Below are 12903 nucleotides of genomic sequence, written 5' to 3' on the forward strand. Positions count from 1 at the left end.
CCTCCAGTCTCACCCATATCTGATTTAGATGATGTTTAGATAAGACTTTGGGCTTGGAATTGATGCTGGAATGGGTTAGGTCTTTTGCGGCTGTTGGGATGGGGTAAATGTATTTTGCATATGCCAACTAAAAATTGGCACTTACAATCTGCCTCTACAAGATTGAAGTCACTAGCCTCTGCACTCACCGACCTTCAGTACACCCTGAGAGGAGTTTAGGGTGGAGATCAGGGGTGAGGTACTCAGTCTTTCGGGAAAAACTGGCAGAACGAGCCTTCAGAGTGATATTTTCAGGAGATTTTATGAGCCCAAATTCTTGCATCTTCTCATATCTAGAAAAGCACTAAAATCATTAACAATGACATCTGCTCCTCGTGACTAGCAGCACGCCTCTGCCAAAATGTGCTCTTGACTGCAGTACCCTTTCACTAAAATTATATATACTACTGATCTTCCCCCTACCTCTTTAAAGCAGTTCCTCAGAACTATCTGAGACGCTGTCTCCCAGCTCTCATCCTCATTTGCCCCAAATAAAATAAACAACTCTCACACTGTGCGTTTTTTCCCCCCTCGCAATCAACATATGTGCGTGGACATGAATTTGGGGATTAGAAGATAGAATGTCATAGACTAAACTGTGTCCCCAGATTCATATCTTGAAGCCCTAATCTCCAGTGTGGCTGTATTTGGAGATGGAGCCTATAAAGAAGTAATACAGAATAAATGAAGTTGTGAGAGTGGGGCTCTGTCCAGTGAGATTAGTTGTTTTCAAGAAGAGGAAGGCAGCAGAGCTTCCATTCTGCACACAAGCAGAGAAGATACCACTTGAGGCAGCCATCTACAAGCGAGGAAGAAAGGCCTTATCAGAAACCAGCCATGCCAACACCTTGGTCTCCAGAACTTGGAAAAAAAAAAAAAAACCTAATTAATTAAATAGTAGAAAAGCAACTAATAAGCTATTAATTTAATTAATAAATAAGTTGATGTATGTAAAGTGCTGAGGACAGTGTCTAGCACTTAGGAAGGGCTCTATCAGTCTTAGTTATTATTTTCTTCTTCTAGCTAACTGTAAACCCTCAGTAAATGAGCCATTATTATTATTTTCAAGTCTTATCTCCCTCCATTTCCTCCAAAGCCTTAAATCCTAACATTTTCCCCTAATGCAGCCCATGGGCTTTCCTGCCCTAGTCTGTTTGTCTGGGCGTTTTCTGTCTGGTACTCCATTTCTCCTCCTCCCCTCCGAGCTCCGAGGTCTTCCCCTCTGGGAATCCTCTCTTCCCCACCCCGCCCCTCCCAGTTGGAAGGAATAGCCTCTTGATTCCTGTCCTGCTAAGAAAACAACTCCTTATAGCACTTAGTTCTCTGCGCCTGGTTAATTCTTTCAAAGCCTGCCTCCAAGAGTAGCGGCCTCTGGAGGACGGAGCTGGGTGAGTATCCTCTAGTGTTCCACCAGGGGTCTAGCCCAGCGCGGGACAGAGGAAACGGGTCGCTGTGCAGAGAGCGGTCCAGTAGAACTCCTACAAAACCGAGCCCCGGATCCTCTCCAGGCTGCCCCCACCATGAAACCCAGTTCTTTCTCAGCCAGAACTCTCAGCTCCCCGCTCGCCAGCACCTGAGCATCCCCGCCCCGGCCGTCGTTTGATTCCTAGGGGTCCCATTGGTTCCTTCCCTGACCGCGAGCTGGGGGCGGAGCCGGCCGGCCGATGGCTGGGAGCCCGGCTGGGAGCTTGCTGGGCGACAGTGGGTTCCAGAAGCGCCGCGGCCTGGTTGGGCGGCTGGCATGGCCGCGTGCTGGTGAGAGTGGAGTGAGCGAGGGGCCGGCTGCCACCATGCCCCGGGGTGTGGGCACCGCCCAGCTCTGTGTGCTGGTGCTGGCCTTGCAGGGATGGACCAGAAGTAAGTACGGGGGAGGGGGACGCAGGGGGCTTTGGAGGTGGATGGGCTGGGGGACCTGGGGATCTGGTGGTCATCCTTGCAACTCCTCGGGGCTGCGCCCCCGCCCTCTCCCAGCCTGGGAGCCGCTGCTTTGTTCCCACGTTGCGCGCCCGGGGTGGTGTTGGAGATGCGGGAGATCCGAGCAGGCAGAAAGCGGTCGGTCCCACCCTGGCTTTCCTCCCTCTCTTTTTTCCTGTTTTTCTGCTTTTGGCTTCTCTTTCCGCTGCTTTCTTAGTCTCTCCTCTTTTCTCCAGTCTTTGAGTGTGTGCCTGTAAATATATTTGATAAAATTGGAACCATACCGTATGTAGTTTTATGTCTTGGGTATGCCACTTTAGGTTATGAGCGTTTCCCACATTGTTACATTCTCCAAAAGCATGGTTTTAATGACTATAAATTCCGTCAAAAATCGCAGACGTATCATTTTCAAAAAGTTAAAAACATGACTCATACAAATACAGGATGATTGGGTTGTGAGGTTGATTGAGGCATTAATGAGGCAGTCAATAGAATGGCAAAGCAGGTTCAAAGCATTAGAGGAACTGAGTGGTAGGCATTGGAGAAAGAATATTGAAATCTGGTGCTGGGCTAGATACAGAAGTGGTCAGTGTTTCATGGGGCCAAACAACCATAATTCTTAGTTATGTTTTACTATACTGAAGTTATTTGCATCTCCATCAGATTGAAATCTACAGTTAACACTTAACTTCATAGTAAATTAATAGTAAATGTAAAAAGTCAAAGCTACATCCCCTAGATAATTCAGTAATCTTAGGAAGACCTGTTAAACAGTGCTCCAGTGTGACATTGAAAGGACATCCTGCTTGGTCTTACCTTATTTCCAAGGTGTGAACAATTTTTCTTAAGATGTATTGTGTTCCTCTGTTATTGAGCCTTACTTTCCATATTTTTCTCAGTCTCAAAGATTATTTCATTCCTTTAAATAGTCCATTAAATATCCTAATTCCTTTTTGTTGCATAGACTTTAGATTTATCAGTGTCACTAAAGCAGGGGCTATGCTTTTCTGGTTCCCCAATAAATATCAAGCACCTGGCATAGTATCTGGCATACAGTTAAGCACTCAGAAAACATGTCATGAGTACATAAATGCATTGCTTCTGATCTTTACTAATATGATAAAACTCATGCTAGTCTAATGAGGCTTTTTTAGGATGTATTTTGATTGAGACTATGTTATATCAGTAATCTGAAAGGTAAGTTAATCACTCATAATTGCACCAGTCTAACAAAAGAACTGTGGCTATCTTTTTACGTCACTCATTATATTCTATGTGATTGATATGGTTGGTTTAAAAAGAATAGATTTTGGAGTTCTCACTTCCATCTCTAGGAGTCCTGTGGATTTGGCCTGTTCTTATGGAGTCTATTGCCTACATCTTGAGAAATTACCGCTTGATTAAGATTGTCTGCAACCACTGTTTGAGGTCTGTCCTGCCTAGAACAAGCCTCTCCTCAAACAGTTTTCAATTCATCTTTCTTGCAGAATAGGATTCCTGCTACCTACCTCCCAGGGTTGCCTGGAGTGGGAAGGACTGAGTGGTGAGAATAATTTGGAAAGTAGGAAGTGATATGCAAATGCAAACTTGCCTTTAGGAAGCCCAGGTTAAGGCAATGTTGCTTTGCGGATTGGGTAGCACTTTTACAGCATCTCTCCCCAGTAATGCTGTGAGCTGCCCAGGTGGCTATCATTGTCTTCATTTTACAGATGAGAAAACTGAAGGCCAATGGGAATAATAACCCGGGGGCTTGCCCTCCAGATATACCCAGAATCCAAACACTTCATTCCTCTCCACTGATGTCATTTTAGTCTGCTCCACCAGCAACTCTCACCAGGGCTCCTGCAAGTCTCCAGGCTTGCCTTGCTGCTTCTATTCTCCCTCCCGCCCTCCCCTTCCCCCACCTCCACCCTCTCCATCTCCACCCAGCAGGCAGAAAGATCTTTTAAAAACTGAATGCAGATCATATTGCTTTGTGTCTAAATCCTTCAGTGCCTTCCAAGTCTATTTATAATAAAATCCAGACACTTTCCATGCCCTCTGTGATAGCAGACCCATTGCTGTCTTGCTGACCATATCTATCAATTTTCCCTCTTTTTTGCTAGACTCCAGTTACTTCTGACTTCTGCTTGTTCTTTTGGCAGACCAAGTCCACTTCTGGTCTTGCTAGTCCTTCTACCTGGGACATTCTACCCCTAGATATTTGCAGGCCTCCTTCCTTCTGGTCCCTTGGATGTCAGTTAAATGTTATTTTTTCCTCATCATCCTGTCTAAAATAGGTACCCCCTCTTCATTGTCTCTTTATTTCATCACCCTATTTTACCATTTGAAAAATATTCATGTTCTCTTTCTCCCTCTAGAAGGTAAGCTTGGTGGAGGTGTACAGAGATCTTGTTAGCCCTGTTTACCACAGTATTAACAGCCAGCAGGGGGCTGACCCATAGTGTGTGCCAGGAGTCTGGAATCCAGCAGGTCTTCTAATGACCCAGTATGGGATCTTCCCAGTTGGCAGTGCATGCCTGGCTTAGCTTGGGTGCAGAGATCTGGGATTCCAATGATGTGCATTCCATATTGGCAGGAGGAAGTGGGGACGGCAGCCCTCAGCTACAGCATGAACTAATAATACCTCAATGGAAGACTGCAGAAAGCCCCGTGAGAGAAAAGGTAAGACTCAAGGAATCTCATTTTCATAGGCAGGACCTGACAGCTCCATTCTTTGAGGCTTGAGGTCACCTATTCAACTTTCCTGGGGGCCCACATTATCACCATTAGTTCTCTGTCCGGCCCACTCTAGCCTCTCTGTGGTCCAGTTTTGGAAATCCCAGATGGGACTTTCCTTCATGACAACCTACTAGGACACATCATAATGCCAATAGTTGAGGAAATGAAAAACCGTGTTAATGCTGACATGAGCCAAGTGCAAATATGTGTCACAAAAATTGCCAGCTCTCAATCAAAATTGATTAAATGTTGTCAGTATTATTTTTTGCTCTGCATAATACATGTTACACTTTATTGCTGGGATAATATACTTGGAAAGAAAAATGATAATCCAAACTGTTTTTTTCAAAGAGTCAGTGTAGGGACCTCATACTGAGAAATCTGTCTTAAAATCCAGTAATTTTAAAATTATTGTTATTACTATTATTATTTTTGTCTTTTAGGGCTGTATCCTTGGCATATGGAGGTTCCCAGGCTAGGGGTCGAATTAGAGCTACGGCTGCTGGCCACAGCAATCCGAGCCTCTTCTGCCACCTACACCACAGCTCACGGCAACGCCGGATCCTTAACCCACTGAACTAGGTCAGGGATGGAACCTGTGGCTTCATGAATACTAGTCAGATTCATTTCTGCTGAGCCACTTTGGAAACTCGAAAATCCAGTGATCTTAAAATTCAATAGGCTGCTTGGGCCACAAGATCAGCAAAACACAAGCTTTATCAAGGGGGTTGAAAATGAAACAGAAAACATTACCTTGTTCTTGCTGGGAGGACCTGGGCATCTAGGGTAATTTTTTTTTTTTAAGGTCCTCAGGTGTGGCATATGGAATTCACAGGCTAGGGGTCAAATTGGAGCTGCAGCTGCAGCCACAGCAATGATGGATTCTTAACCCACAGAGTGAGGCCAGGGATTGAACCCTCATCCTCATGGATACTAGTCGGGTTTATTATTGCTGAGTCACAACAGGAACTCCTTTATATATATGTTTTTTTGAATAAGTCTTTTTTGTTCTTTTGTTGTTGTTGTTGTTGTTTTTTAATGGCTGCGCCTGCTGCATATGGAAACTCCTAGGCCAGGGATTGATTTTGAGCTGCAGCTGCCATGTATGCTGCAGCAACACCAGATCCTTTAACCCACTGCACTGGTCTGGGGATTGAACCCATGCCTCTGCAGCAACCCAGGCTCCTGCAGTCAGCAACCTACTGCGCCCCTAGGATATTCTTTCTGGTTCTGGTTCTTATAGCTCATGTGAGACAAAGAACTAGAAAGGAAGATGTGATTGCTGTATGCCAGTAACCAGCTCTCAGACCTTTCACTTTCTGAACTCCTTTCCTCATTTATAAAATAGTGCTTGGAGGGGATAAGAAGGAAGTGGGCTGGAGAGGAGGGACAGTTAATAAGAGCCCTTTGGGTTCAAATAGTCAGTGATTTGTTGGGCAACATATATGAGCAAGATTACAGTAGGGAGAGCTGTGTCAGAAAAGAGTTCAGACTTTGTGGTTCTTGGGGCCAGAAAGGTAAATGGAGAAGAGAAGTGTCCAGAATCCTTGAAGCCATGGTTAGAGTAATCCAGCCATGTCCAAAAAAATGCTCTGACTTGGATTTAATAAGGGAACTTACCACAAGAATATCAGGTCAAATGAAAGTAAGTGACATTTTATTCTAAAGAAATAAAGGCATGGAATTCATCAAAAAGTAGGAAAGGCTGAACATAGCTTCAGGAAAAGTTTAGACAAATTAATGGATGGCCATCCTAGAGCAGGTTATTTTTAAAAATTAAGATTTGGGTATTCCATCCTATCCATTATTGTCTGAAAAATGGTTCTGATACTTTTGTAGAGGCCTCTCTGTTCCCTCAGATGTGGGATGCTGGGCATCCTCAGGAAGGGCCTGAGAAACAAAGTCGAGCTCAGATCTTGTCTCTGTGCCCAGCCATTGTCTGCCCAGAATCTGTGTCATTGTATTTTGTAGGAATAGTTAGCGTGGTACCTGGCACCGTAAGTATTTGTTGAACCAACAAACACGTGAATGTCAGAGAGGGAAAGGAGAGGTAGGTCTCACTCAGGCCTCTTATTCTCATTTATGTACTTATTTCATTCATCAAACATTAATGGAACACTACGTCTTAAGGGGAATGCAAATATATAGGATCACGTTTCCCATACCCTATGGAGCTGAAGATCCATTTAATCTTGTCCTAAAGAGAAAGAGATTTTAACCCTGCCCTGGGGAAGTGTAAACAGTGGGTCACCTCCCTGTGCTTCCAAGGAGAGATGGTGCTGTCCCTTCCTAGCAGAGTGGAGTTCTGAGTGAACCTGGTTGAGGAAGCTGCCTAGATCCTTGCAGTGCTACTTCATTGTTTTGTTTGAAATGTCCCCTGGAAACAAGGGACATCATATTTTAAATATCAGTGCCTGAGCATCCTCCAGACCAGTGAGAAATATTTTGGATTGCCCACTTAAAAATAGATATTCTAGTCATGTTGCAGCTTGTGTCTCTTTGAGGGAGGAGCAACAGTGCTTTGGTTTGTGTCAACTCCTTTTTTTGTGTGGGCTCTTGGCCACCTACCTCTTGGATAAGGGAATTGGTACAGCTCTGGTGCTGTGTACTTTTCCTCAAACACCCACTGGAGATGGCGTCCCTGATGCTTCATGTGATCAGGTAGGGCCCTTGCTCCAGAACTCCCCAGAGCAGCGTGCCAAGAGACCAGCAACCAGAAGCAGGTGTTGGCAGACCTCCATCAGAAATAGAGAAGTGAACGTTTTAGTGAAAGTGATTGGGTAAACATCTCCTTTGCTTCCATCACCCCATGGTTTTGAAATGTCTCTTCTTAAGAGAAGTCAATAGGATAAATTAGCAAAAAATAGCCAGGGACAGGATTGCACAAGCATCCTAGATCAGAACATTGAGATCTCATCAGAGCCCTCAGTGACATGAAAGTTTCAGTGTTATCCAGGACCCTAATGGGAAGTGGGGTTTGAGGCTAAGAAGAAGAGAAATATACTTGGAAGAGGCAGGTCCCCAACCAGAGGTGATAAAGCAGGTGTGACCTGCTTTTTCAGACACGCCAAAAATAAGCTTTAAGATCAACCTTTAAGAGGGTTAGAAGCTTGGAGTTCCCTGGTGGCCTAGCAGGTTAAGGATCTGTCATCGTCACTGATGTGGCTCTGGTTGCTTCTGTGGCAGGAGTTTGATCCCTGGCCCAGGAACTTCTGCATGTTGTGGGCAAGGCCCCCAAAAAAGGAGGTGGGGGAGTTAGAAGCTTTAGTCCATGGATTAAGAAAGACTTCTTTACCAGTTCCTAGGTCCTCAGTGCATTTGAAACACCTCAAGAATCGATTCTGTTTTTAATATGTTTAAATACGTAAATATCATGTTTTAATTAAATAATTTCTGCCTTTAAGAAAAGTTCAGCTGCCCTAAATTGAACTCCTAAATGCTAAAGCATGGAAGTTTATGATGACTTGGATTTCTATTTTTTTTGGACATTTTCCACAATAATTAGGTAAAAGAAGATAAGCCCATTTTTTAAAGTACAAAAAGCAATTATAAAAACATCGAAAAATGCACAAAAATAAGTAAAATTAACTCCTGATCTCACTGCCAAGAGGTAACTATGGTAACCTTATGGTTTATTTCTCTCTGCTTCTTCCCCTTTACAAAAGTATATGTGAATAAAACATAGTGTTATGTGTTGCACCATTGTGCTTAGTCATTACCACATGTACTTTATTGATAACTACATTTTTTTCTTTTTTTTTTCTTTTTTTTTTTTTTTTTTTTTTGCTTTTTAGGGCCATACCTACAACCTCAGGAAGTTCCCAGGCAAGGGGCTGAATTGGAGCTGCAGCTCCCAGCCTATGCCACAGCAACACAGGATCCGAGCCATGTCTGCAACCTACACCATAGCTCAGGGCAATGCCATATCCTTAACCCTGAGTAAAGGGTACTTTACACTGAGTAAAGCCAGGGATTGAACCTGCATCCTCATGGATACTAGCCGGATTTATTTCCGCTGAGCCACAGTGGGAACTCCTTTGAAACTGTCTGGTGTTTTGTCATATTAATGGGTCATAAGGTATTTAACCATCTCTCCTATTTCTGGATAATTATGTTCATCAGTCATTATTGTAAGTAATGAGCATCCTTATGTATAAACCATTGCCTGTGTTTCCATTTATTCCCTTCAGATAGAATCTTATATTACTGGATTAGAGAATTTAAACATCGAAAAATTCTTGGTCAATACTGTCAAATTATTTTCTAGTGGATTGGTATTGATTTAAATTCTCACTGGTAGCTTGTGAGAGTACCCATTCTATAGTATACTCTGCTGCGTTGTGAGTTCTGGTTTTAAAAAATCTTTGTTGCTTTGACTTTTTAAAAAATATCTTTAAAAAATCTTTTTAGGTTGAGGGCAGGGGCAGTTACCAGTGATACTGAACACTTTTTTTATGCTCATTGGCCATTTGTAGAAAACCTTCAATGGTCTGTTCTGGGTGTTTAGCAAGGTGGCGCTCAGCAAATATTCTCCTTTGGGTAAAAGGCATCTTTTGGTCTTTTACTTTTTTTCTGTTTTATTTTAATTTTTTGTCTTTTTTTAGGGCCACACCCATGGCATGTGGGGGTTCTCAGGCTAGGGGTTGAATCGGAGCTACAGCTGCTGGCCTGTGCCATAGCCACAGCAACACGGGATCCCAGCTGCATCTGAAACTTACACCACAGCTTACGGCAACGCCGGATCCTTAACCCACTGAGCGAGGCCAGCGATCAAATCTGTATCCTCATGGATGCAAGTCGGGTCCGTTAACCACTGAGCCACAATGGTAAATCCGTCTTTTGGACTTTTAAAACCTTAGTTGGAATTTCTTCTAATTGTCTCCTCTGAAGTGACTGGGAAGTATCCAAACTGAGAGCTAAAATAAAATAAGAACTGCTTATTTTTGATAACAGTCAACATGTAGCAGGGGCTTTCTGTGTGCCAAGCACTGTGATAAATTCTTTACCTATACTGTGTCACTTAATCTTCCTAAGATCCCCATGAAGCTGACTGTTATTATCTCTTTATAAGTGCGGAAAACTGAGCCGTAAGGAGGTTCGGTAGCATGCCCAGTTTCACAGCTACAGTGTCAGAGCCAGCACTTGAATCCAGATATAACTCCACTCAAAATTTCCTGTCCAAGATCGCGTTTCCCAGTGTTTGCCTTTACCAGGCCTGCATGCAGGCTCTTAGACCACATTTCAGCTTGGAGCTTCATTCCTTTGTCTTTTAGGAGAAGGCAGACGGGGGAGGGGAATTAGGTCCTTCTGGGACTGAAGTTATTTCATGTTTGGGCTGGAAACGCAGTTGACCCTTTCTCATTGTTCCCTTCTTGTGGATCAGTGTCAGAGCTCTGTGCTAGATCCTGTGCCCCTTCCTGGGATCCCTGTTCCCTGCTTTTAGGAACTGACATTCTCTTTTTGTTGCTTTTAGCATCCACTCAAGGCTGAGCTCAGGGTGATGGCTGAGGGGCGAGAACTGATCCTGGACCTGGAGAAGAATGAGTAAGTGGACTTCTTTGTCTGAAATGAAACAATTCACTTCCATGTCAACGCCGGACGCAGGTGCCGCTGTTTTGGAAGGAAGCAGTTAGTGAAGTGACCCATGCTCTCAATCTGTAGTTCCTTTGTGGGGAGCAACTTGCAAAGCCAGCATTTCCACAATTTCTTGACTTGCTGTGAAATTATTGGGCTGTTTAACGTCTTCCTTGAATTTCCTCAGGCCGTGTTTCTGGGGCCTCGTGTGTGTGTGTGTGTGTGTGTGTGTGTGTGTGTGTATGAAAAACTGAGAGAGAGATCAAGGGAGGGATGGGCTGGAGGACTTTGGCAGCTATCTTATTAGCTCCAGCACAGCGGGAAGTGAAGGAGATTGGAGGAAAACAGCAGAGAGGAGAGAGGCAAGGTGGAGTGTTCTGGGATTTGACGCTCAAACCCTGGCTGCTCCATCTATTCTGGGTCAGCCACATCTGAGATTCTGCCAATAAGGGCGTGGTCAGCAGTCTCTTGGCTTCATTGGGCTGGTTCATTCCTCTTGGGTGGCTGCCTAGCTCAGAAATATTTCCACATTGATTTGCCATTAAGCACAGTTGTATCTTGATTCATGTTATCGAGAAGGTGATAGACATAAGGCATGGCTGTGTCTGTTGCCCATTTTTTGATCATTTCCCATCTGCTTTGGCCCCTGGAGAGCTCTCCTTATTTGGCTGGGGCCTTCTGAAGGCTTCTGATATTTCCCCACCAACAGTCCCACTTACATTCTGCTGCACAGACCTTGCAGATAAGGCTGCATGGCTCAGAGAACTGCCTGTCTCCTCTTGGCAGCCTCCGGAGTCCCCTGCAAGCAGATGAGTAATCAAATGCATCACTGCCAAGAAAGGGATGGATGGGGACCTTCCCATATCCAGAAGGATGGGAATGACTGCTAAGCTTGGGTGGAAAGCAAGAATATAAATTATTCCAAATTTGGGCTTTTTGGACACAGAGGAGGGTGAGTGATGTTGGAAGTGCAGTAAAAGCACGCTTTAAGTGGTGTGTGCGGTAATGGGCTTCATCCATGTCTTTGCTCTACTTCCAGTATGTGGTGGCCTTCAGGAAGCCAGAAGGAGGGGCGTCTCAATCACTTTTGCTACTTTCCTCCTTGGAGTAGAAATAGTAACTTTCCTCCTACCTTACTCCTGGAGCAAAACCAGCCCTAGAATGTGTTCTTTTTGTCCCAATTCCCTGGAATAGACCTGGCTTGCTGTGTCTGCAGAGGCTGCAGGCCCTGTCTGCCTGGGCTTTCTCCTTGCATCATCTTCCTCTGGTCCTGCAGGAAAGGTCCTCGGAGGTTCTGTTCTTGGTCTGTCTCAGTAGCCTCTTTCAGTTTCTTATGGCCCCAGCCCTTTAGCTCGGGTCTAAATGTTCCTATTGCCACCTCTATCTAAGCTGTCCTATTCTGCCTCCAGTTGGAGCCCTTGACTCCTCAGCTTCCTCTGAGCAGCCCAAGTGATGGGGTTGGGGTCAGGGGCAAATCCTTTGGAGTTGGACTGGCCAAGCAGGGGTCCCAGGACTCATCCTTCCCTGTTTTGGAATCTTTGCAAGAGACATAGGAAGTTAGAGCAGGAAGATGCCTCGGAAACACTGAGCACAGCAGTTTTAGGCATAGAAGCAGAAACTTCAGATTCAGGTAAGGATAGGCACTTGCTTAAGCCCATACAGCGGGTAAATGAGAGCGGTGAGATGAGGATCATTTGTGTTCCTGAGTGTGGAGTCACAGAAACCCAGATTTGACATACTAGCTGTGTATTGGGGGCAAATTGCTGCATCTTTCGGCACCTCTGTGTCCTCACCTATGAAACGAGGACAATAGCAGCAATCTCAAAGGGATGGCTCTGAAGGCTGAATGTGGGACATGAACCAAGTGCTTACAGAGCACACGGTAAAGGGTCGACTGCTGTTGTGGTGGTGGTTGTCCCACACTGAGGTTCCAGAGAAGAGCTCGTGGATGTGGTTCTGTTGTCTGCTGCCCCGAGCAGCTCTCATTTCCCAGTGATCAGCAAGGGGCTGGATGTGGTTCCTGGCCTCCTTGAGTTGGCAGGCGGCAGCCGACCTGATCAAAATGGAAGCAGCAGAGCCAAGTGAGATGACCTCATCAGGTATCCCTGGGGGACGGCTTCCTGCTATTTTCGTCTAAATTGGGCTTTTTGTTTTTGAACATGTGTTAGCAAGCGGAACTCCAACTGCACACGACTTCCTTGTGTGTTTACTTCCCAGAGCCGTCTCATTCATAGTGCGTGCGAGTCTGGATTCAAAACAGCTTGTGGAGGGTTGGGGAAGAGGGCAGGTGCTGCTTTTCTGATTTCTCAAATTTTATTAAAAAAAAAAAAGATAAAGCTTTTACAATCTGAGGAGAACCTGGGCTCTGTGCTAAGTGATCCTCAGGCTCTGGTTCTTAATTTCCTCATTGCATTCATTCATCTTTTCCATCTGGCACCAGTGTAGGCACTGCAGATACAGCTGGGAATCAAACAGAGCTTATATTCCAGTGGAGGGAACAGTAAATAAACAAGTGAACATATAGTCTGATGACAGTCGCTGTTGAGGAAACAAAGGAATGCAAGGGCTCCGGGAGCAGGAGGTCGGGAGGGAGGTGCTGTTTTGGAACAGTGGCCAGAGCAAGCCTTAGTGGGGAATTGATACTTGAGCCCAGAC

At 44.9% G+C, this 12903-nt stretch overlaps 1 protein-coding gene across 2 annotated transcripts in view; it reads left to right on the plus strand.

The window, feature by feature from the left end:
- Window positions 1293-12903, plus strand: part of ADAM19 (ADAM metallopeptidase domain 19) — a 99317-nt gene continuing 87706 nt past the window's right edge. Inside the window, exons 1-3 of one of the 2 annotated variants that reach the window (XM_013984891.2) lie at window positions 1293-1427; window positions 4532-4617; window positions 10148-10218. In XM_013984891.2, the coding sequence (XP_013840345.1) occupies window positions 10175-10218 (44 nt within the window). In that variant the 5' untranslated portion in view covers window positions 1293-1427; window positions 4532-4617; window positions 10148-10174. Of the gene's footprint in view, window positions 1428-1477; window positions 1897-4531; window positions 4618-10147; window positions 10219-12903 lie in introns of those variants that run through there. The other variant, XM_003134106.6, reaches the window with a different exon arrangement.

Source organism: Sus scrofa, chromosome 16 (genome assembly GCF_000003025.6).
Source record: "Sus scrofa isolate TJ Tabasco breed Duroc chromosome 16, Sscrofa11.1, whole genome shotgun sequence".
NCBI classification, from domain to species: Eukaryota; Metazoa; Chordata; class Mammalia; order Artiodactyla; family Suidae; genus Sus; species Sus scrofa.